This window comes from Aristolochia californica, unplaced genomic scaffold (assembly GCF_029961685.1).
Source record: "Aristolochia californica isolate CCGP_79_NKW_82.1479 unplaced genomic scaffold, dmAriCali1.0.hap1 SCAF_13, whole genome shotgun sequence".
Lineage (NCBI taxonomy): Eukaryota > Viridiplantae > Streptophyta > Magnoliopsida > Piperales > Aristolochiaceae > Aristolochia > Aristolochia californica.
Genome location: NW_027181804.1, coordinates 3,709,995 through 3,735,117, shown reverse-complemented (window position 1 = coordinate 3,735,117; position 25,123 = coordinate 3,709,995). Strand labels below are relative to the sequence as shown.

Genomic DNA, 25,123 nt, shown 5'->3' with positions numbered 1-25,123 from the left:
ATGGGCCAAGGGGGAAGCCCCCGTCACCGCACTTTTTTTAGGTTGTGTGTGGATCATAGAAAGTGAAGAGAAAAGAAAAGAGGTTTTTTTCTATTATTTGGATGTCTATAGAAAATGAAAGAGAAAATGGAAGAGAAATATAATTTATCTTGTTTGGATACACGTGAAAAATAAAAATAAAAGAAACTTAGTAATATTTTAACATTTTGATGTTTAAAATTTTCTCTCAAAATTTTGATTGAAAGAAAGTTTTGAAAATAAAAACATTTAAGAGGATCGAATTATTTTATAATTACATTTAATATGATTTATATTTCTAATATATGATTGTTTTAAACATAAATCTTATTTATGTTTTAAAATTAAAAAAATTGCTTGACGGGTGATGTTGCTCGTAGGAAAAGAGAACATCCATTGGGGATTGAAGCCGGAGATGGAATAAGGTATATTGTCGTGTCCATTTCCCTGTTTTTTGCTTCTATCTGAAAAGCTCTCATAAAATGAATGAAACTGTAAGATTTTCGTGATCTTAGGACACCCGACGGGAGAGATAAGATTAAGGTGGACTTCTTCGGCATCGCAGTCGATGATGGGAGACAATTACTGGCGTTACGGAGATGGTCGGCAGCCGGCAATAGTTCCTCCCACCGGAAAACGCACCCGCTCCGAGTACGGTAAGTCCCTGCTTCTTCCAGTTCCCCTCGAATCTCACTTTCAATCAATTTAGAATTTTGATTTTAAATTCAGATTCTCTGCCCAAATGGTTTAGGTTGAGAGATACTTAACTGAATCTTTGAGGTTGGCCTGCTATCATTGGCTGCGGTTTTAGCGAGCTGCTAATTAGAGATATAGACATTCTGGCAGTTCTGAAGGAAAGTTTCGGTCTGCGTTTGAAACGGTAAAACAGGGTCTGGTTGAAGGCTCAATTTTTCCGTTCAAGCTTGGGTTTTCTTTTTAAGGTTACCTCGTAGAAGGGAAAAACTCTTCTTTGAGATGTCTAAGGTGCTTGTTATTGCCTCTAGAATGAGCAAAATTCTGCACAACTTGTCTTTATGGGTTTGGTTCCGGTAGTCAGTTTAGATTTCTGAGAAACCCGCCAGACTTGAGCCCCAATATCTCATGCGAAGAACTGGAATGGCATTTGAGCCAAAGCGGGAATTACCCTGTGATAGCTTAACGTTCTCATGAATACTAGGAGTTGGATAGGGCTCGCCTTTATTGTTGGCTAAGAGCAGAATGGACAGCTTTAGATTACTCCAAATTTGTGAATAGTTTTCCAGGATATTTTTGCTTTGCTTCCTTTTCTTTTTTAACCTCAATGATATTTAAAGGTTGTTTGGAGAGGTTACGATGGTCCAGTACAAATTGCGAAAAGGAACAAACCAAAATTTTGACTGGTAGCCTTTAAAACCAGGAAAGAACTTATGGCATCAATATTGGCAAAATAAGAGCAAGATTTAAGGTTTAACTAAATATGGCAACTCTGGTTAATTCTTTGGTGAATTTGATGAGATTCACAAAACTGCAACCTTAGGACTCACTGACTGCTGATTGGCGAAAACCTGCAATTTTTTTTAACTGAATCTTTGAGGTTGGCCTGCTATCATTAGCTGCGGTTTTGGCAAGCTGCTAATTAGAGATATAGACATTCTGGCTGTTCTGAAGGAAAATTTCTATCTGTGTTCGAAACGGTAAAATAGGGTCTGGTTGAAGGTTCAATTTTTCCGTTCAAGCTTGGGTTTTCTTTTTAAGGTTACCTCATAGAAGGGAAAAGCTCTACTTTGAGATGTCTAAGGTGCTTGTTATTGCCTCTAGAATGAGCAAAATTCTGCACAACTTGTCTTTATGGGTTCGGGTCTGGTAGTCAGTCTAGATTTCTGAGAAACCCGCGAGACTTGAGCCCCAATATCTCATGCGAAGAATCCACTGGAATGGCATTTGAGCCAAAGCAGGAATTACCCTGTGATAGCTGAAAGTTTTCTTGAATATAGGAGTTGGATAGGTCTCGCCTTTATTGTTGACTGAGAGCAGAATGGACAGCTTTAGATTACTCCAAATTTGTGAATAATTTTCCAGGATATTTTTGCTTTGCTTCCCTTTCCTTTTTAACCTGAAAGATATTTAAAGGTTGTTCGGAGAGGTTATGATTCCAGTACAAATTGCAAAAAGGAACAAACCAAAATTTTGGCTTTATGGCTGGTAGCCTTTAAAACCAGGAAAGAACTTATGGGATTAATATGGTAAAATAAGAGCAAGATGTAAGGTTTAACCAAATATGGCAACTCTGGTTCATTCTTTGGTGAATTTGATGAGATTCACAATACTGCAATCTTAAGACTCACTGATTGCTGATTGGCAAAAACCTGCAAATTTTTTAAATGAATCCAACACTATGCTACCAAACGTTCGTTATCTATTTCTCAAATTCCTTCCATAGTCAGCAGGCTAAAAATGACTCCTAAAATCCTGTATCTAGTTATTGTATATGTGAACCTTATCTTTGTCAGATCCTTATAGGAAAGTGGCATTAAGCTAAAATTTATGAAGACTACTAAAACGAGCTAGGCAGATGATTTTAATCAAGACATATGCATCTTCCTCTTCTTTATTTTTTCCCTCTTTCCAGTATTTTGAGTTGCCAGGAGGAATTAATGTTTCCAAGTCGAAGTCTAATCGGCTACAATCAGTTTAAATGAAAAAAAAAGGAAAGGAATGAGGACAACTAAAAGTTAAGTTAATTTTTTTTATTTAATATGGTCTCTCTCACTCTCTCTCTCTCTCTCTCTCTCTGTGTCATCTTCTTTAGCTGAATTCTCACATAACTTTTTAAGTTTTCTTCATTTTTCTTTATTTTTCACTAACCTTGTATTCTGGAGAGGTTAAATTATATTGTCAATATCATTTTTGTTGCTGTTGTTGCTATTGTTAAAGTGGATGGAGGTTGCAATAGTGAGTATGTCGGTTGGGTGAGTGGAAAATTAGGAAATACAAAAGTCATCAAGGGTTATTTGATAATTTTGGGACATGTTTCATGCTGGCCTAATTGTGCTTGGATGAGTAGGATCATGTTGATGTCAGTTGATTGACGAAGAAGAATTAAAGGAGGCTGAAAATGACATTGGCGGTGGTGATTTGATGAACTTTTAAGAAAGATGTCTAGTGAAGGAGTAAGAAATGATGAAGCAGGATAGTAATGATGCATATAGCAATGTTAAGGCTATGCTGATGAGGATTTACTTTTGAAATGACTGACGATCATGGCTTAGGGTGTGTATCTTATCCTATTGGATTCAGAGCACAAGTAGACCCTATGAATCAGTATCTACCAGATCAACATTCTACAGGAAGTTGGAGTGATATGGTTTTCTGATTTCAGAAAACTTGATCGCCCCTAGAGGCAGATGAATCTTTAATTTATGCCTAATTCAGATGCAATACATTTCCTTAAATTCTTTTTGTCCTGACTTTCCATGATATGTTGGAAAATTTTACAGATGTACCTGCTGATGATGGATTTTCCACTTACTATCCTCAAGAAAAAGCTGCACCTCGTGTAGTTAGAGATTCTCAATCTATTGGAGCATCCTATGACCTTTACCTGCGCAGTGGGGTACGCTTCATAAATATTTTTCACACGTTCTGGGTTTTTATGTATTCGTTAAGAAATTAATATGCTGGCTCCAATTTTTTCTAGCAAATATCTTCACATGGTGCTGGAGATTCAGGGAGAGCAGTTACTGGAGGAATGACTGGCCGTCCTGTTGATGATCCTCGTATGATGGCTTCTGGGGCTTTCGATCCAGGTATGGGTGGAGTACGACAGAACCTGGTCTTTGGAGGAGGAAAACCAGACCAACCTTTACCTCCTGATGCCTCAAATACTCTGTTTGTTGAAGGCTTTCCTGCCAATTGTACTCGCAGAGAAGTCTCTCGTATCCTTTATGCACTTGGCTAGTTCAACCTATATTTTGTTTTATCTCATGAAAATATAAGCAATTAGAGGTAAACTCAGACCTGAGTGTTCTTTTTTTGTTGTTTCTGTGAAATATTATGTCTCTTATTTGATGTATCTATTTATTTCTATATCAAAAGTCTTGATTGTTATATATACTTCCAATGTGGCAACACATTTCACAAGTTCCTTTTTCTTGATGAGTTCGATTGTTACTCATTACCTTCTGAACTTTCTGCCTTTCTGCCATACTTGTTCCTTTACTTATACATGCAGATATTTTTCGCCCTTTTGTGGGTTTCAAAGAAGTGAGGCTTGTCACAAAGGAATCTAGACATGTAAGTTTTACATTTTCTCTGATAGTCTCAGATTAATGGATAAATAAATGAGAGGATTGTTGATTGGGCCATTGGTTCAATGGCCACATTGGAGGAAGGGTCTATTATTGATGCAGTACATCATAATTTGGCCGATTTAGCTGTGGAATATCTGAGGACAATAGATCACTCCAAAGTAGGTCATGTTTATTGAAGTAGGAAGAAAAAAGATTCAATTAAAAGAGGCTTGAATTTCCTATTTTGTGCTCAAGTTATAAGGATTGAAAGTCTCTCTATATTGCACTTTCCTATTTCAAACTTGCTGAAATTAGAAGTTTTATTGGACAAGATACTTATCAACTTTGAGGGAAACATCACTCTGATAGCCACTTGCTATTTTGGTAAAAGCTACAATTACACAGCTTTTCATTTAGTAGTTTTGTCTTTTTAGTTTGGGTTTTTGTTTCTAAATTAGTGCACCCTAAAGTTAGTTAATCATTAAGTTAGAAACAATTTCTTGTTTTGAGTTTCTCTTCCAACAAATAAAACTAGATTTAGTAAGTCGTAGAGCTTATTTCCTAGAGTGGACATTATCGGAGTTTCCTTTGATTTGTATACATATAAAAGGCCTTCATATGTAACACAGAAATTACTCTTTTTCTATTGAATAAATTTCTTTTTTTCGTTTATCTCTGTGTGCTTTTTTTATTAATAGTTGCGGAAACTCTTATCTTTTGTCATTCAAGTTTTACCCATCAAACTTGAATTCAGATTGTAGTTTTTCTAGTTGTTGCTGAATCTAGGTTACTCACACTCTAGAGGAAGCATTCAGCTTTATTATTCCTTGAATCTGAACTACCATGCTGCATCAATTGTGCATGCATACTCAACATTCATAAATCCATTTAAAAAAAACATTAAAAAAAATTAAAGGATTTTTGTCTATCAGTATTCTAACTCTGTTATCATATTTTGCTTCAAACTTCTTACAGCCTGGAGGAGCACCTATTGTCCTGTGTTTTGTAGATTTTTCAAGTTCGAGCAATGCTGCAATTGCATTGGACGTCTTACAAGGTGAACATTGCATGCTCAGCTTTTTCTGGTTTGTGGTTGAACCCTTCAACTTGAAATGTACTTTTGCATCTGATTTGCTTCTTCTTACAGTTGTTTCATTTGCTACAAGCAGCAATAATTGTTGTTCTCAGATGAACTTGGTAATAACACAATCACCTTGTTTGCTGTTCCAACCAAAGGAAAGAAAATTTAATCACCTTGTTTAGAGTATCTGATGAACTAGAGTATGGTGGTCTTTTCTTACTCAATTGCATTTTATATGAAGTGTGGTACCTATAGTGAGCATCCTGCGTGCCAATGAGTGAGTGTTCTTTCTCATGTGATTGATTAATGACAAGATGGTTAGAGGCAATACTTTTGGCAATCTTCAATTTGAATCAAGTTCTTATGGGCGGCACTACGAATTCAGCACAGCCCTGAAATTGTGAACATAGTATCAGCCTGAAGGGGAATCTAAATATTTGTATGTGCTAGTTGGTTCCATATGCACTGAAGTCAATGAAACCCTGAACCATAAATTAGCCATCTGTCTACGAGCATGCTTGCTGAGCTTAAATGGGAGTGAGAGGTTGATTGGGATGATGGGACCTATAATTCATGGAAGGATTGGCTGACATTAGCAGCCTAATGCTTAAGCATCAGCAATTTATTCGCTAAATGGCTTTAAATGCTCTATACAACTCTGGCATGGGCTTGTGTTCGAACGTTGAAGTAAATACGCGTAAACGAGTCACAATTCGATTTTGCAGGTTATAAGTTCGATGAGCAGGACCGAGATTCAGCCGTATTAAGGCTGCAGTTTGCCCGCTTTCCTGGTCCGAGGTCAGGTGGGGGTCCTCGTGGCAAGCGTTAAAATTTGGCTTGTTTTCTCTTTCCAGGTGCATGTGTAACCCTTCCTGCGACCTATCCGTTTTCCTCTGCTGTAAAATCGATGACGATGACGTTGTTATAAAGTCGTTATGGCCTGGTCCAGTAAGGAGGTTTCCTATAGGAAAGAGAATATATGTAGATCTTTTATTCTGGGGTTATTGTTGTTTTGCTTTTGTTTTTTGGTCGCAAAAACAGTATCAGGTGACAGAGAGCTGGATGATTTTCGATTGCGATGTCATTTTGGTGACTAGGATGGCTCATTTTGGTAATTTTCCATTATTATGCACATTGACTGTTTATAAAACTGCGAACCTTAGTATGAGAGTTTTGTGAGTGATTTTCAAACAAAACCTCATCTCTAATGAATTTCCAGACCCACTTCCCAATGTGAACTTTTCCATACAGATGCTGTTTTTTAACAGTCTATCTTGGCACCTGCCTCCCTCTGATGCTAGTTCTAATTTCTCCAAGCTCAATGCCAGGAACCTGCTAAATAGGCATCTGTGATAGCTTAGCTGGGATTTGCATTCTCTCTTGGTTATGGCTTATAGCTCCTGTAGACTGGAAATGTTGAGGATTATGCCCCTGCGTTTTTTGTTTCACTTCGGAGGGAGCAGTATTGAGAGGATGTTTCTGTTAAACAGGGTTTATTCCGATGATTGAGCTTCCCCAATCATAATATTTTTCATTCATCTGAACTGTTGTCCGGCTGTCAGCCTTTGTGTTTAAATGATTCCTATCTGAATTTTGTCTGGGTATCAGTTTTCATGTACTTCAGATCCTTATGTACCTTGGGCTCACGGTGTTTGGACACCTTCCTCTTTAGATAGAGCATGAATTGTGGCTGTTTGCAAGGATTCAAGTTATCCTTATTTCTGATTAGGCCTGTGGCATACTACTGAATGCTCCAATGGAAATGGGATGTGTGAACCAACTTGCTATTTGACAAGTTTGAGTTTATGTAGCTGATAAAACCATAACAGTGTGACTCACCTTGGCACTTTGTCTATTTCTCTCGATTATTTCTTTAAAGTAATTGATTGCTCTCTACTCACTAAGATTACTACGGAATTCCTACCTTTTACAACCTTTTAAGCCTTCGTCTGCTTTTTAAACTATATCTGTTCATGCATTGAATTAAGCTGCTTAACTAATTGTGAGTCTGAAGTTGGAAGCTTGAGCTAGAGCTTATTCAGGTCGGGTTGGTAGATGGTGAACGAGTGACTCGGTCTTTTTGCTTAAATCTGTAAAAAAAATTCCTTCTATGTTCGGCGCTTACTGTAGCAAGTTCTTGAGATGTTTTTAGATTTGGTGACTGGCGCTGTTCATAACTAATCGTTCTTATTAAATCCGCTCGGAATGAGAAGTTGAAACTGAGCATAAGCTTGAATTCGTTGAACTGTGGAGAGAATCTGTGGTCTTCCCGTAATGGTTAGGCTATTATGAACCAAATAAAGCAAATACATGCCCACAGCCTCCGCAGCGGCGTCGACAACTTTCAATTCCTTATCCTCAAACTCCTCGCTGTCCCTAACGTCCCCTACGCTCGGAAGCTCTTCGATCTCCTTCCTGCTCCGTCTACATTCCTGTGTAACAAGCTACTTCAGGCATATTCTGCTCTCGGCCCCCACCTACAATGCCTCTCTCTCTTCTCCTTCATGCGGGCCCAGGACAGGCGCGTCAATGCTTATTCTTTCACTTTCCTTTTTGTCGCCTGCGCAGCCATCTCTGCACCACGGCAAGGTCAGGGGCTTCATGCAAATTTTATTAAACTGGGTTTCCCCTTCGATGCCTTCGTCTACACTTCCCTGCAAGATATGTATTCAAAAACTGGTCTTCTTGATTTAGCGCGTCAACTGTTCGAAGAAATGCCTGAGAAGGACCTACCCCCGTGGAATTCGATGATTTCAGGTTACGCAAAGTGGCGGCAGATGGAGGCAGCTGGTGAGTTGTTTGAGGCGATGCCTAGGAGGAACGTGGTTTCTTGGACTTCAATGGTGTCTGGCTACGCGCAGAATGGGATGTGGGAGGAAGCTCTGGGGATGTTTTTGAGGATGGAGAAAGAGGGGGAGGCTAATCCTAATGAGGTGACGTTAGCAAGTGTACTCCCGGCATGTGCGAATCTCGGGGCTCTGGATGTAGGAGAAAGGATTGGTACTTATGCAAGAGAGAGAGGATTCCTGAGAAATGTCTTTGTGAGTAATGCTTTGTTGGAGATGTATGCAAAATGTGGCAGGATTGATCAAGCGAGGGAGGTTTTTGAGGTGTTGGGGAGGCGGAGGAATGCGTGTTCTTGGAATTCAATGATTATGGGTTTGGCTGTTCATGGGAGATGGAGGGAGGCACTGGACCTTTTCCATGAAATGTTGGTAATTTTCTCTCTGCTTCTTCTCCCTAGGATGTTATAACAGGTCATTTCTTATAACAAGATGACAGCGAGAATGGTCAAATACTTGGCTTTGTTCATTTTCAAGTTTTCATTTGTCTTTTTTCCTTTTCGGAAATGTTTATGGTGAGATCACTTTCTTATAACGAAATTCCCGAGAAATCTATACTTACAGGAGGCTTGTGTGCATTAAGAACTATGTATTCTTCCGTAATGCTTTTTGTCAGCCATTGTAGCAATGCTGTCTGGCAAACATGTCGACTTTATGGACTTGTGCTGACAAATTACTTCTCTTTCTCTACCTGAACCAGGTGGAAGGGGTTATACCTGATGATATTACTTTTGTTGCTGTTCTGTTGGCGTGCACTCATGGAGGTATGGTGGATGAAGGCTGGAGACTATTTGACTCCATGGAAAAAGACTTCCTTATCACTCCCAAGTTGCAGCATTATGGCTGCATGGTTGATCTCTTGGGTCGTGCAGGCCATTTAACTGAAGCTTACAATCTCATAAAGAAGATGCCCATGGATCCCGATTCAGTAGTTTGGGGTACTTTACTTGGAGCTTGCAGCTTTCACAGCCACGTTGAGTTGGCTGAAACAGCAACCGACCACCTCTTTGAGCTTGAACCATCAAATCCAGGGAACTTTGTAATCCTTTCTAATATATATGCATCTGCAGGCCGATGGGATGGGGTTGCAAAGATGAGGATTTTAATGAAGGAAAACCAAATAAGAAAGGAAGCAGGGTATAGTATTATTGTATTTGGAGGACTTCTTCATAAGTTTCTTGTGGAGGATAGATCACATTCTAGATCTGCTGATATATATGAGATGTTGGGAGAAGTTACAGCTAAGATGAAACTTCTTGATCACATACCAGATTCAGATGCTGAACTCCATGACTTCGGGTAGTTCGATGATGTGGTTACAGTTGTCTGCTATTCTTTTTATGCTCAAGTCTCCAACGTTCTGGATCCTGTGAGGATTTTGAATGCATAAGAACCAGAGAGACAGTTTTGCAACAGGAAACCGTTTAAACAATTGAGAGGCTGCGAGGGGTCATGATCAAGTTTATCAGGCCAGTAAACTGATAAAATTGGTAGCAGGACTGGGGAGGGCAGGAGTGGTTAGGTAGAACGAGGAGGGGGAGTTTCTATTCTTCTCCTTGCATCGATGATTGGGGAAAATCTCCTCCATTATCCTTCTACACGCACACTTTCCTTTTGAGTATTTTCATTTAAAAGATTAAGTTTATGATTTAATCACCTATTTAACCTGTTGATCACTTTATAAGGTAACTTGGAGATGCAACCAATGATAGGCGCCTTGCCACCATATACATATCAGCCTGATCTTCTTCTCATTAAAAGATTCATACATGTTCTCAAGGTGGCTCCATTTCAGAACTCGATTTTGAAGAAAAGATAACAGGATATGAAAGTAATGGATTACAGAGATCAAGAACTTTACAAAAACATACACACAGGGCACCCAGAGATACACATCAAGCAGGAATTCTTCAGACAGCCTTCCTATTTCTTTCAGGTTTCATAATGAATATCATGGCTTGGAACACGACATGGTATTCCCAGACTTGAGACTCTGAGGATGAACATTCCGAAGGATGCTGTCCAACTTTCCCAGAAACAAATAATTTCAATGTGAAATATTTGACAGTTCAAAAATACTCTATCAAAGAACTTCAATGAAACCAACATGTTTCATTAGCTGTGAGCTCCATAACCTTGGACTGGCTTAGGTGGGGTTCTTGAGATAAATGACAGCAGTTCATCCTTCAGATCATATCATTTCAGAAGGACAGCAAGAAACCATGTTCATGGAGTAAAATGTGTTACTGCTTTGCTTCTTCAAGGTGGAAGACTTCGCCCATATATGGGCTTTGAACATCCTTCTAGATCCTCCATCACATGACTCCAACCCTGAACAAGCTTCTACCAAATGTTAACTTAGAAACAACTGCAAGACCCTCCCACTTCAACAAGTTCAGAGCTTGGAAGGAGAATCAGGTTTTTGCTAACAAACTTGGCACCAATAATGTGTAGTTCCAGAGCCAAAGAAATTGAACTGGACACCTTTCTCCCCTCATAAATCTTAGGAGCATATTTGAGGCATATTTTTTCAGCTAAAATACAGGTCCAAGAGAATTTCTACCCATATGTTCTTCATATTAGTGAAAGCACTTGATTGCCATATATGATGGCACTGACTTCTTTTTCTCTCATTAGATTGTTCTCCTTTTTCTTCTCTCCTCTTCTTCCCCTCGTTTAAGCTTACTTTTCCCAAAGTTTTTTTTTTCTCCCTGGTCCCTAATCAAAACAAACCCCAGTCAAGGTTTTCCCTCTTTTTTGTTCATGAGAAATATGAAGATTGATCAGGCAGCACATTCAAATGTCGAAGTATTTGTGCTGCCAGACTCTTCACAGAACCAGTTCCCCTTTGTGTTACTTCAACTAGGGGCATCTGAGCATAAACACCATATTTACTCTTGTATTCTTGAAGCCTGAAAATCCTCTCTAAAACAGAGAGCGCTTTCTCCTGCAATTCAGTAGAAGAGGAACTAAGTAACTTGATGATTGCTGAAATGCCATTTGCCTCTGAGATTACCTTGCTGCCACTCTGCAGCAGCCTTTCATCCTCGATAAGTGTTGAAAGTGCCACTAGAGCCGACTCACATGCTCCTATGTTTGGATCTCCAAGCACACTGACCAATGGCTGCACTGCATCTGCCTCCACTAAGCAAAATGATAACTCTACTGAACATAAACCCATATGAACAGGGCAGATACCTTCAGATGAAGCAGAGAAACATAAAAAGACCCTATGTTTCACTACTTTCCTACTTAGACTGAGGGAATTACAGGAAAGTTGAGCAAGTGAACATGCTGCATGTTTCTTAGTCATAGGGGAGCCTGATTCCAGTAACTGGACCAGCAACGGAATAGTCCCGGCTTCAGCAGCTTTTCTCTGCCATTCAGGGTTTGTTGAGACAGTGAAGCGGCATAAAGCTCCAACAGCATTTTCTATCAGCTGACTCTTAGATGCACCATTCTGCTGTGCACATGTCAGAAATTTAACCACTATTTGGAGTGCCCCAGCATCTAGTAGCCACTCACTGATCTCGTTCTGGTCCCTGGGGATGTTAGAGATAGTGCCCATTGCGGCAGTTTTCTCTTCCTCATCATCTGACACTCCCATGATTCGAAGCAAAGTCTCCAAAAACCTGGGTCCATCATGTTCGTGTAGCAGGCCACCATCACCATCTTTTGTCAAGCAATAGAAAAGCTTCAGAGCATCTGCACGTATGGTTTGGTCAACTTTCTCATATCGCTCAATCAGTTGAACCAACAGTGGAACTGAAGAACACTTTACAAATCAAAAGAACAAGAATTTTAGTATGGGCAAAAAATCAATGGAAAATATTTTTAAAAAATTATGAAGAAAAATGGGAAAGACTTCAATAATAATTAAAAAAAAAAGACTACCTGTCTTAGCTTGATCCTCATCTCAATTGCTGACGGATGTTTGCATAAGGCGTGAAAAGTTCTCAGAATGCTTCTTTGGACTCCTGGCCCTGTCATGTTAACCAAGGATAACAGCTTCATGATGTCCTCAGAATCTAGCACTTGGCCAAACACATCATCCGATTCCAACATTTGGGCTGACATTGATATATGCATAATTGTGGCTGCCACCAGTTCTCTCTCAGTCTGTGATGATGAGGCACTACTAAAATAGAGTAGACGGAGAAGTGAGCCAACTGCCCCTTCCCTTATCATCCTTAAGCCATTGCGACGTAATGTAGAGAGGTTATGGAGAACTTTAACAGCATACCGCCTTACTTCAGCATCACCATCTGAAATTAAACTAAGAAGTGACCCTAGAATCCCTTCATCCACAAGAGTGGATTTACCAATATCCGTCAACTCTATGTCTGCCAAAGCAGCTGCCATTATCTTTTTCATGTTGTCAGACTCTGCATCACAAGTTATGAATTAAGCAATACATAATCACATTGCCATGTTTAATTCATAAGATAAAGAAGGCAAAAATATGAACTTGTCCTTTTGAGATGTTTGAAAAATAAACAAATAATCAACCAGGTCGTCATCGTTGACAGAATGCATGTTATTACAAACTATCATACTCCAATTCAGTAGCTCAGAACTGTATCCTAGTGGTCAACAACTGGTTCAAAGGTGACTATTTTACTTCACTAAGTACAAATCATTTAAAAAGATATAGTCAAGAGGAACACATCTCTTCATCAGTTCTATCAATATTGATGATATTTTCCTGTTTTATTTTGACCACGATCCTTGTCCCTAGTGATCTCTTACTCTTACAATTTTCACATGCAAAATCTTGGATGAAATACAATCAACCATCTTACCATAAGAGTTTTATAAACATGCTATGCTTATACTACGCGGGACTAAGAGAATGGCTAATAAAAAAAAGGCCAGAGATTCACATGTAAAGTTACCCAATCAACTACTAAGATATCTTTGATCAGGTTTATAGCCTGAAGAACAGATAGCAGGGATATTCTTAGTATACTTCACAAGAAAGCAGATTCTATTCATTAGATTGCTTTAGTATTATATCCTTATTGAGGCAAAGTTGAACTTGCTACCCTACAAAATAGCATTAAGATGTAAGTTCCGGAAAATGAACCAGTAAGAGAGATAACTAAGCAAATAAACTAAAGAAGAAAAAAATTGCTTTCTCGGTGTGTATATTAGAGTTAGGTCACTAGAGATGATTGAGAGTTCAGAACATACTGTTTTGCTTGACAATCAGTCTTCCCAAGATGAGTCTTTTTCCTCGAGCCAAAGTACAATGGAAGTAAATAATTTATAAATTACCTCCATTACGTTGTTCATATGTATTTTTAACCATTCATGATAAAGCTAATTTATAACCTACTAGATAACTCTTCTAATAAGATGAAACCTATGACATGGGTCAAGTAGAATAGTTTGTTGATTGTCTGATTAATAAATAGTATAGAGCTGAAAAATATGTGATTTGGAGAGAAAATAGAAGAGGAAAAAAAGTTATGGAAGAAGGGCAGCTTTGTTGCCTTGTAATCCGAGCCAAAAGGCCCTTCTAGCTTATTTATAATCAGGATTTAAGTGAAAAGTTACAAAAGGAATGCCCCTCAATACTCAAAATTGTGTATCTCCTAAGATACATGTCTAAATTGAATGAAAATTTAACTAGAGATAAAATAAGACATTCTCTGTCTAATAACCATACTATAAGAGAAAAATGTAATGTGGAAAATATGGGAAGTGGCCCAAATACCCTTGGACTTATATTTTAACAGAACACATGTAGGAGCTACATTTATGTTTGTTAAAATACAGACACAAGGGTATTTTGGTCATTTGACCTTCTCATATAGGTGTCATATGGTTCCAGCAGGATATGTTACCTAACATATATTTGTGGTTCAAATTGCATTAGAGTTTGATGTGTATAGAGAGATCTATGGGCCTTCTAGTCCTTAAAGGGCATTATTGCCCTTTTACTCAAAGTAACTTAAGTGGCATATTACGCAGCTTCTTCCAGGGCTGCTTCCTTCATTCTCTCTTCTCTCTTCATTCTCCTTTCTTATCCTCTTATTTCCTCTCGATTCTACATATTTATCATGGTATCAGAGCAGTAATGTCCATCCTTGGGAGTTTTTTCTTCAAAGTTTGGGCTCTTTTCACAGGTTTCTCAACCCTAAGGGAAGGACTCCACTCGCTTCTCTATTGGCAAGGTAAAATCTATATTATTTTCCTTTATTCTCCAGCCATAACCATCTGATTGATGGCAATCTCTGAGTAGTTACTATGTCCAACTCCCCAGAGGATCTTTGTTGAAGCTTTTTGCTTCCCAAATTTCTGCGCAGGATTACTGGGTCTGCATCATCATGTTGATTGTAATATAAAAGTTATGTTTGAAGCTTCTTGACTGAATTGAAGATTAATTGTGGTATTATTGCAGGATTTGAGATGGATATGCCCCAATTTCATAATGTGGGACCCACATACCCTAGTTTGGGGGGGGGGGGGGGGGGGGGGGGGGGGGGGGGAATTGAAAGTGTTATTGCATTGAGTTTGTAGATCCACTGGAACATCTTCTGAGTTCTTTGGGGTGTATTGGGAGATTTAAATGGTGGATTCCAACAAACAAGTTGCTGCTCTTAGACACTTTGAGGGCTCGGGCACTAAGGATTTGAGTTCCACCAGATAACTTCAATCAAATTGAATGGGTCAAACTATGCGAATCGGTCCTATTTGGTTCTTATGTTCCTGAAGGTCAAACATAAAGCACAATACATACATCCTCCTACCCTTATCACTGAAGATTGAGAGGCTGAAGATAATCAAGTCATGACTTGGTTGGACAATAGTACACAGTCTCAATTTAGTGATCAGATTTTGATCTATGGCAGAGCCAAGGAGATATGGAATACATTGTCTCCTATTTTATCCTAGGAGAGTAATTTGTCTTGCATCTATGAAGTTGTATATCCAGTACACCCGTGACTAACTACTTCACTGAGATGAGGGTGTTCTGCAGAAAATCAACAACTTTCATCCCTTTACTACGAATACTGAAGACATTTGAAAGAAGCAAAATCAGATTCAGGTAACTCGATTTCTTAATGGTTTGGGATTAGAACACGATGCTATAAGGGCCCAATTGGTAGCAAACGATGACGTAACTACTCTTTAAGTAGGCATTTAACCGCGTTATGCTTGCAGAAAGTGTAGTGGTAGGTAAGAGTGAGAAAAATACATGCCTTTCTGATGCTACTACTCTCAACCTCCATTCGTCTTATAATAAGATTAAGACCCAAGGTTGTAGGAGTAGTAGAAGTCGTGGCCGTGATTCCTCTACCTGTGGCCGTGGTTGTAATGACAAAGGGGATAAGAAGTGTATCTACTGTGGGAAGACCACTCATTTCTCCGATAAAATGTTGGGGAAAATTTGGAAAGCCAACTTAGGCTAACTCTAGTGTGATTAGTCCCGATCCTTCTCACTGTGTTTTTTAAGTTCTCGTGAGGAGGAGGATGATTGATTCCACATGTCAGAGAGGCAGATAATACTATTTGGAGAGCCACTCACAAGATTCTTTACAGGTGTTGCATTCTGCAGTCTCACTTTACAATGACATCTACGATAAAGTCATCTTTCTCTTGCAAAGTTGATTCAACTCTTTCTTGCATTTCCATCTACTTTTTGCTTTCAGTGTGACTCCTGTCAGTTGGGCAAGCATCACCGTACACATTTTCCCATAAGTCAACCCAAAAGCAGTCACTTATTTAATGTTGTTCATTATGATGTTTGGGGGCCTTATCGAATGCCTAATGTTTTTGGTTATAAGTACTTTTTTTCATTTATTGATGATTTTTGTCGATGAACCTAGTTGTATCTCTTGTTGGAGAAATCTGAAGTATTTTATATATTCCAACTTTTTTATAATGAAATAAAAAATAAATAAAAAATCAATTTAATACCTCTATTTGTGTGCTCTTCACTGATAATGACTTGAAATTCATGAATCAAAAGTTTGACCTGTTTTGTCATAATCATTGTGTTATACATAAGTAATCTTGTGTCTTTACCACGTAGCAAAATGTATTGTTGAACGTAAGAATCGTCATATCTTAGAAGTGGCTCATACCATGCTCATACATATGAATGTACCCAAATCATATTTTTTTTTTTTTGATAAAGATGTAATCCATTAAAAACAAAAATTACAAAGAGATAGGGAGAAGATCCATAACAACAAGATGTTGAAGAGATGCTCCCTGTTTGGCAAGCACATCTGCTGCCGAATTTGCAGATCTCGGAGTGTGAGACCAAATACAAGAAAATAGTGAGGTGATCTCTAAAATCTCCTGGAAAATTTCCCAATGCCTCCATGGCGGAAATGAAGTGCCACGGCCCCATCCAATGACTACCTTGGAATCCCCTTCAATGTGAATTGGGCCACTACATTTATCTTTGAAAATCCAGAGCCCGTTGAGAAGACCATGAAGCTCTGCAGACGTTGAGTCGGAGATGCCTAATGGACCCGCATAAGAAAACCACTGATTGCCAAATGAGTCTGAAATCACACCTCCGAAACCTGCGATCCCCGGATTACCGAGAGAAGATCCATCAAAATTCAATTTTAAGTATCCAACCTCTGGGGGCGCCCACTCTTTCATAACTTGAATCTTGGTCCCCAAATGCATCCTTGTTAGATTGCTCCAATTTTCACGAATAAAAGTGCCCTTGAAAGAACAAAAAGGTTTTTTTGTCAAGAGCCAGGTGGATATTTGGCCCATCACTTTGTCCGTTACATTTTTCTCATATTCAAATTTAGGCTCGAACCGCCTCCTATTCGTTCATGTCCAAATCCCCCATGGCACAAAACTGACACTTGCCGATATCATCATTTTACCGAGCCCAGGAAGGGGATAACCATAGATTGACTTGTTAAAACTGAACAAATCTGCAGAGATACATATTTGCAAATCGAAATTGCAAAAGATAGAGGACCAAACCTTCCAAGAATACGGGCATAATAACAAGGTATGGCTGGCGGATTCATCTTCATATTGCAAAGAGGACATAGCAAGTCCTATTGAGGGGTGACCCTTTCTTCGAAGCACATCCGCTGTAAGGATCTTATTTTGGCAAGCACTCCACATGATGCAATTCTTAGTGCTTGTTTTCTCATTAATAGGATGCCTTCTGTAGGTGGTAAAATACTTGTACAAGTGTTAATGCCATCAGTCACATTATTTTTGTTCTTCTTGGGTTTTGCCGCGTATGTTTTGCACATGTTTTTGATACTTCCAGAGACAAACTGTCTCCTCGTGTACGTAAAATGTGTTTTCTTGGGATATTCATGTACACAAAGGGATATGGATGTTCTATCCCTCTACTAAAAAGACATTTGTATCGGTTGATGTGACATTTTGGACAACACTCCATTCTTCATTCATCCTCCATAGATGTGTCTCCATCTACTACAGGTCTAGAGGTTGTAACCCCGCCCGATGGTGGAGGTTCTAGTTCGTCATTTGATGCTATTGCAGAGAAACCATTACAGGCATATATGAACGACATGTTGCTCTAAACGAGACAATTCCCTCTTGTAGATTGGACCACTGATCCTGAGCTAAGTGATACCTTCCTATTACTCTTCAGAAAGGTTTTCGAAAAGGTACTCTTTATCCTCAACTTTGTTTCCTTTGATTCATTGTGTAAATGATACAAACAGTTTGGTCTTGTCATTGTCTTCTTGCACTATTCCTTCTTTTATGGAAGATGCTCTTTCCTCTCCTTAGTGGAAGCAGGCTATAGATGTTGAGATGGAAACACTACTAGACAAAGGCACCTGGCTATTGTATGACCCCCCCCCCCCCCCCCCCCCCCCCCCCCCCCCCCAATGCTACAATTGTTGGGAGTAGATGGGTATATTCTGTGAAATATAAGACCGATGGACCTATTGACAAATACAAGGCTCGGTTGGTAGCCACAGACTACACACAAACAATATAGCGCGACAACACAAAGCACATTGAGATTGATTGGCATTTTATCAAAGAGAAGCTAGATAAGTGAGTATTGTGTATTCCATTTATTTCTATCAAATAACAGGTGCAAATATTTTCACGAAGAGTCTTCAATCACAACAATTTGACTTCCTAATTAGCAAGCTGGGAATACTCAACACTTATAAACCAGCTTGAAGGGTAGTGTTGAAATATGTCCAAATTCATTCTTTTATTGTTCAGAATCATTTATTGAAATATGTCAATATTCATTATCTACATTCATTCTCTTATTGTATTGCTGAAATATCTCCTATATTAAAGGTTAGATTAGCTCTAGGAATAAATCAACTTTCTTTTTATCCATCATCTATGTTGTATATATTGTAGCCATTGTAGTTGAAATCAATGGAATTGAACAAGAATTTTTTTTATCGTTCGTTTTCATTAGAAATACATGTCCAACAGTCCAAACAGATTTCAGGTTCAAATAGGACTTGTATGGAGACTGGATGAGCAAAACCAGAATCAAATTAAATTCACAAGGAATATTAGTGGAGGAAGAATTACTCGCTGAATGTAAAAGTGAAACTTTTTAAAAAAACAAACGATTTCTATCTAAATTCATCTCTTGGGGATCAAAAAAATCAAGAACATATGTGGGAGTTGCCTGATTCTGTAATTTCTGGTCAATAAGAGTGCCTCAAATTCTACAACTTGATTGCTCTTGGTGATGAACAGAATGATTCTCGATAATCTCTGTAGTGACCTCCAGGATGCTTCAATTACATCCTGTGGCATGAGATATGCGGAAGACGAATGATGTCGGTCACAGGCTTGTTAGACTATAGCATGAAGAAAGAAGAGGTGGCAAAGACTGAAAAACAAGGATATTTATGAGAAGTACTAATTTTTTCAGTGATTTCAGAGAGGGAATTTGGACAGGAAAGAGAGAATATCAGAAACTGAGAGGTCCAAGGAAGATTGCTAAGAACAGAACAGATATTGTAACAAGAGACAATTTCATACAAACTAATAGGAAGACATAAAATAAACAAGAAGACAATTTAACAGAAGCAATTAAAGAATACAAAGAACTAAAAATCAAATAAGGAGAATAACTTCATTGTTTACTCCATCTCTATGAGTTTGGCAACTCACAAAACCCAATCGACCTACTCTTATACTAAGTTGAAATTTTAGGGTGAACTTAAATTCATTGATTGATGAAAACTGAGTTGATTGGTGTTCTATTTATAATAGAGAAAACAACTAAAATTAAAGTAGAATGAAATAATCTATATCCAAGTCACACCCAAAGTAGAACTTCTAAACAAGTAAACAACAACTACATGAATAGAGAACTAATTGAACTAAATGATCTCTAGTGTGAGATTTCTTTCCATGAGACTCATGAGAGACTCCGCCCTATTAATATTAAATGTGGGACTCCTTTCCCACAAGAGTCACGTAAGACTCCTCCGTATTTGTTTATTCAAAAAAAATAATAAGTAGAGAAATTTTTGTGAACTTGTGGTATAATTGCCCTCAAATAAGTGAATTAGAGGAGAGATCAATTTCTGGAAATCTGGTCTTCTTTCCTCTCCTTTGACTTACTCGTTTGCTCCTACTAATTATTCCTCCTTTCTTGTTTCTCCTTATTGCTGATTTTTTTAACATTCTAAGCTTTATTTCATTAATTGACAGTCTTCATAAAGCACATGAACAACACAGTTCAAATCCTATTTGTTTTGTCTTAAAACAATACCTCAAGCTAAAGGAACTTCAAAGCTTCCACATGAAGAATCACAAGTTCCACTGCAAGCTGAAGAACATAACTATATTTATAGAGAAGTGGCTGACAATAGATTGTGATAATCTAGTGATGATTAGGCAATAATGAAACAATCAAAGGAAAAGATGAGTTGTCAGGATTAAGGAAGGGCTTAAGAAATATTCGTGATGATCTTAATCAACTAGTAATGTAAGCATCAGAACTTACAACGCAAATTCAAGTAGGTATGATGGAGGGGGTGTCTGGAGTACCAACCTGAAGAAAGTCGCTCTAATAAAGGTTTAAAATAATTTGCCCTAGCCATCTGTACAACATTTTCATTGAGGAAAGAAAGAGTTTTTAGAAGTTTCATTGCATCTGTAGCAGCCTGAGTGTCATCATTGTTTAAAAGAGTCACTAGAAGGAGTATGCAGCCCTTGACTTGACCAATATGACTACGGACCATGTCATGCTTTGAAAGTTCCACTAGCAATGCCAATGCTAATTTCGCCTCCACAATACTTTTTGCAAGGAATTTAACAATGGACTCAATGGAGCAATCCACTCTGGCAATTTTTTCCTGAAAATACAAAACCAATTAATTCAGTGACATTAGAGAATTTGATTACTTAGTTATATGCTGCGAGCTTAACCATATATAGTGTAGCACTTGTTATTACAGATGTCTCACGGCACCTATACTTGAGAGAGCATCCTGGTTCCAGAGACTTGCACATGATTGCTGCCTCAGCTAATTTTAGCTTGGCTTGATGACTCAAGCCAAGCTTATTACTCTGATCTCTATGTTTGGGGGTTTGGGGGGGAGGTAGTGAGAGAGAGCAAGAGATGCAAATGGCTGAGTTCAAGCTGGGAAAACAGTAGGGACACTTTCTCTTCATCTACATTTCAAGTGGCAAGCATGCATGTATAGAAATGATATCTTCACTTGTTAAGAAGAAAAAGAAAAAAGAAAAAAAAAAAATTGGCAAGCATGCATGTATGGAAATGATATTTTCACTTGTTAAGAACTCGGATGATTAGATTACCATTCCATAAGATTAAGGGAGCCAGCCAAAACATAACAACCAATAGGGTTTTAAAGATGCCAGGGTATGGAAATAGTGTAAACATGAGATATTTCTATATCAAGATTTTTGTTTCTTGAGTGGACTGAGTCTTCCACGCAAGATCACATGGAGTGGGTTGGGGTTTCCTGAATATATCTGTGAGAGAGCCTTTTTTTTTGGTTTGTTTTTGAAATATCTGCGAGGGACTCTGAATATCGTTTTTGCCATCAATTTAGATCTATTATAGGGTAAACAGCAAATACAAGAAACATTCTAATTAGAGATGAAAACACACCTTGTTATCATCACTATCCTTTGCCAACATGCAAAGGATGATCAAGACACGAGTCCTTATCTGAGGGTTCTTTCGATCCAGTAAGTTTGCTAAAACTTCTATATAATTCTCCAGCACTACCCATTCCCTATGTGATTCTCTTTCTTCACAAAGCCCCTGCAACTGGTCCAGGCAATTAAGTATTTTCTGCTCTTCACCTGAGGAAAGTTTAGATCTCATGGATGCAATTGTAATCATGGTATTTCGGTCCTTCCATTCTTCAATGGACTTCCGTAGAGTAATATTAGGCCGCAATATGCCACTGTTTAATGGGATCATAGTTAATGGGCATGTTGTTTTCCCATCTGTCAACCACTTCTTGATTGCAGCTCGCTCAAACGTCTGTCCAGACGAAGTCTCAACAGGGTCCACCATGACTTCCTTTGTTATTGGACAACAAAAAGATTCCAGTGGTTCCAGTGGTTGGTTGCCCAAAGAATTTATCTTTGTGTGGTATTTTACTTCTCTTTCTCTCTGGGACAGAGCAGCATCTGCACTTCCAAGCAAAGCAATAATCTGGTCCATTTGTATGGCCTCGGCCAGGTCCTTCCTTACTTTTGCATCTTCTATTTCACTCTTCAACTCATCCAGTAACTTCTTTAACTCTGATTGTTCAGCTGAGGTTCCAACTGCCCTTGCAATAAGAACCAGCAAATTATTAGAATAAGATCTATCTGCCTTCCTCTCCTGTATTCCTGATTCAATTTTTTCAATGACATTTTCCTCCATCACAGATGTCCTGAACTCAGCTCTCAGCATAGTATCACTAAGAATGTTAATTTCATTGTTTATACTAGATGAGAGATTCAGTGAGGCCAAAGGAATTAAACTTAAAGCTCGGCTTATCTCTCTTGTTGTGTCCTGTAACCTCTTAACAATCCTCTTGCAATTGACTAAGAGATAAACCCTTTTTCTCCTGCAACAATCCAGAGTTAGCTGCCTTGCATCTTGGATCTCCCTATGCAGAATCTCAATTACTTTGTTTACACTATCATAGTCGTGAATATTCTTCTTAGTCAATTCTTTCAAAACAGGCACAAGTCTTTCCAAGTAACTTGAGACTTCGGCAAAGCTTTGTTGCTCAATTAACACATCCTTAGCAGCAGTTATAGTTGTTCCTATCTCTTCTACGATCTTCAAAATGATTTCCGAAACTGGCACAAGCGACGCATTGACAATATTATCACCCACTGAAGACATATTAGTAACAGAAATTGATCCCTGCACTGCAAATTTTGTACGTCCTAAAGTATATCTCCAGCAAGGTTGGCAAGTTTTAAACCGCAAAACACCAGAAGCCAAAAAGCGAGAAATCTTCACAGTACTTCAACATCATACCACGACACAGAAAATTCTCCATCCAGCCTTCTCGAATGTTGCCTAAAGCCAATCCAATTCCGACCCAAAAAATGTTTCACTCAGCTGTCAGTTCAAACTACTAACGAACCAAGAATACCTCAAACCAAAATCCTCCCCAGAACCTCAAAATTGTTACAGATCTTAAGGCCTTAGTCAAACAAGTCACCACAGCAGTACCGAAAGACGCACACTAAGAAAAAACAGTGCAGCCACTTTTTAAAACTACTTTTAAGCACGAATCAAAACCATCCACACCAAAATTCAGCAAAATGAATCAAAATTCATCCAGGCACTGCAATATCTCCCCTGCGGACCTTCAAAAAGAGTAAAATAACTCCCGAATGGTCTTCTTCAACTCGTCTAAAGTTAGAAAAGAAACATTTGCACTAACCATAATCAAAATTAAACGAACAAAAATCCAAGAAAATCTTTAAAAAATCCTCAAAGTTCCGTAGCCCGAGGATAGAAGTACCTGGCCCGTTAGAAAGACAAGAAAAACCAGCGAAAATTCGAGAACAGTCTTCTCCCGCAAGTGGCAAGCGTAAGATTCTCCCGTCTGGTCTTGTCCAGCTTATTTTATTCATGGGGCATCTGCCACGTCATATTTGAAATGGAAATTGGCTGGACCCAGCAATGGTGGCCAATGAGATGGCTTGATTTATTTGACTAGATTCGTAAAATTAAACTTATAAAATGACATTTAACCTACCAAGAGAATGGAATCACTGAATTATGTCTAATTTATGATTTCGTAAAAGAAAAAGACTATTTTATCCCTTCATCTAAGTTGACTAGTCAGACTTTCTACGATGGAGGCATCTGGACAAACGACAACGAGATTACGTCCGTCCATTCAATTAAAATATTTATCATTTAATTTATAGTTGAAGTTAACCAAACAAGTGTTTGATCATTAAAACTCTCTTTCTCCTCTTATTTTTTCCATAGAATTGAGCTCATAAATGAACTTCAAAAGCATGTCCATAGTGACATGATCCTTTGGAAATAGATAACTCAATCCAAGTGGCTAGCAGGTCGTGATGACAACACAAAGTTCTTTCATGTTATTGTCTCTTGACTGCCATATTGAGTCTCCCTTCTCCTACAAAAGATGGATGCAACAACCACAATGATGCGCAATGATAAAGCATCAAAGATTACTAGGGAATTATAAAAAAGAAAGTATGCTCTACGATTCATAATTTTTTCACTAATAGAATTGTTGAAAGATATGATGTAATTAGGGTGACACTGATGTAATTAGTTTAAGTTTCTTGTCTGTTCTTCACTCTTATTAGAGTGAAGGGTATACTTGTAATATTGATATTTTTGGAATCTATAAATAAAGTTTATGGGGGAGGGTGTGAAAGTAATTACCCTAATTATTCCTTTTTTTTTCTTAACGTGTTCTCTCTCTCCCTCTCCTTGGTCTTCTCTTTTCTTTTTCCTTTTATTTCTCCTCCCTTCTCCTATCCGACCTTTTTCTTTGCATGCCTCGCACATATCCCCTAGGGTTCCAATAGAAAGAAATGGTAGGAGATTAAGGGGTGCTACCAGTTCTCTTGACAACACCATTGAGAAAATAACTAGTTCCATTATAACGTAGATCAATACTTTCCCGTGTTTGAAAGTCTTCAAGGAGAGATACTTTGTGGCAATTGGAAGCTGATTGTCCACATGTCAACCACTCTACGGAAGAAGATCTTTGAAAGGAAGACCCCCACCCTCTAACATGATCAAACTCAACTTTGATAGTTGTACCCAGTGTAACCTGGGTCTCACTAGTTTGGAGGAGCCTTCCACTCCCATAATGGAATTGTCCTTGCCATCTAGTTTTGGCCCCTGGGGTTGTGGATTCCTGAACTACTGAAATTCAAGTTCTCCATCATAGCATATCCTCTTTAGCAAGTAAATTTGGATTGAATGAGATTTTCAAGTGGTCATTGGTTGGTGCAAAAAAGTTGAGCTTAGGAACAGGATTGATCTTAGGCAGCAAAAAAGTGAAACCACTGCCGATGCCATTGTCAAAGCAACCGAAGCCGATAAGCTTGAAAATGCCGAAGAAACTGTGGGACAGATCCAAATACAGTAGTGTAACCAGGCGAAGTTGCAGGCAGCATGGCTGGACCGTACGAGGGAGCTAAATCAGACGCATTGGCGGATAGCACTGAAATTTCAAGTTTCTGATTTTCCTCGCAGTGACCAGGCTCTCTACTTGTGAAATAATACTTGCCTGGTGCAGTGATGTTGAAGAGTGAGTTACCGACACCCATTTTTAGAATTGGGTTTGAAATTTTGCAGGTGCTACAAGCTTCCTCCGTCACTTGGACAACCGAATCTTGATTTGGGGGATACAGGAACACTGCAAAAAGGTGAAATAAAATTACAAAGGGGAGTCTTACGATTCGAAGTTGAACGT

At 38.6% G+C, this 25,123-nt stretch overlaps 3 protein-coding genes across 5 annotated transcripts; 2 read left to right on the top strand and 1 right to left on the bottom strand.

The window, feature by feature from the left end:
• Positions 1-387: 387 nt before the first annotated feature.
• On the top strand, positions 388-6,658 carry LOC137948588 (RNA-binding protein 1-like). Of its 2 annotated transcripts, XM_068794681.1 has the most exons (7): positions 388-443; positions 534-674; positions 3,495-3,610; positions 3,695-3,932; positions 4,229-4,290; positions 5,262-5,343; positions 6,093-6,658. In XM_068794681.1, exons 2-7 carry the CDS (start codon positions 587-589, stop codon positions 6,194-6,196), a joined length of 690 nt encoding a protein of 229 aa, XP_068650782.1. In that variant the 5' UTR covers positions 388-443; positions 534-586; the 3' UTR covers positions 6,197-6,658. The 2 variants fall into 2 exon arrangements, with proteins under 2 accessions (XP_068650782.1, XP_068650781.1); XM_068794680.1 differs by lacking the exon at positions 388-443 and having other exon boundaries at positions 471-674.
• Positions 6,659-7,529: 871 nt separating this feature from the next.
• LOC137947980 (pentatricopeptide repeat-containing protein At5g08510) lies at positions 7,530-9,943 on the top strand. The gene is made up of 2 exons (XM_068793860.1): positions 7,530-8,582; positions 8,911-9,943. The coding sequence occupies exons 1-2, from the start codon at positions 7,656-7,658 to the stop codon at positions 9,511-9,513; spliced, it is 1,530 nt and encodes a 509-aa protein (XP_068649961.1). The 5' UTR covers positions 7,530-7,655; the 3' UTR covers positions 9,514-9,943.
• Positions 9,937-23,222, bottom strand: LOC137947979 (U-box domain-containing protein 44-like). 2 transcript variants are annotated; one of them, XM_068793858.1, is made up of 5 exons: positions 21,307-23,222; positions 20,221-20,524; positions 12,454-12,595; positions 12,105-12,348; positions 9,937-11,985 (listed from the first exon to the last, which is right to left on the bottom strand). In XM_068793858.1, exons 1-5 carry the CDS (start codon positions 22,543-22,545, stop codon positions 10,972-10,974), a joined length of 2,943 nt encoding a protein of 980 aa, XP_068649959.1. In that variant the 5' UTR covers positions 22,546-23,222; the 3' UTR covers positions 9,937-10,971. The 2 variants fall into 2 exon arrangements, with proteins under 2 accessions (XP_068649959.1, XP_068649958.1); XM_068793857.1 differs by having other exon boundaries at positions 12,105-12,595.
• Between the last annotated feature and the right edge of the window lie 1,901 nt (positions 23,223-25,123).

Coding starts and splice junctions, on each gene's coding strand:
- LOC137947979 (XM_068793857.1), bottom strand. CDS start 22,545: ATGTCTTCAGTGGGTGATAATATTGTCAATGCGTCGCTTGTGCCAGTT. Junction 20,525..21,306: donor AGGATAGTGATGATAACAAG/GTGTGTTTTCAT, acceptor TTGTATTTTCAG/GAAAAAATTGCCAGAGTGGA. Junction 11,986..12,104: donor TGAGGATCAAGCTAAGACAG/GTAGTCTTTTTT, acceptor TGATTTGTAAAG/TGTTCTTCAGTTCCACTGTT.
- LOC137947980 (XM_068793860.1), top strand. CDS start 7,656: ATGAACCAAATAAAGCAAATACATGCCCACAGCCTCCGCAGCGGCGTC. Junction 8,583..8,910: donor ACCTTTTCCATGAAATGTTG/GTAATTTTCTCT, acceptor TACCTGAACCAG/GTGGAAGGGGTTATACCTGA.
- LOC137948588 (XM_068794681.1), top strand. CDS start 587: ATGATGGGAGACAATTACTGGCGTTACGGAGATGGTCGGCAGCCGGCA. Junction 3,611..3,694: donor ACCTTTACCTGCGCAGTGGG/GTACGCTTCATA, acceptor AATTTTTTCTAG/CAAATATCTTCACATGGTGC. Junction 4,291..5,261: donor TCACAAAGGAATCTAGACAT/GTAAGTTTTACA, acceptor AACTTCTTACAG/CCTGGAGGAGCACCTATTGT.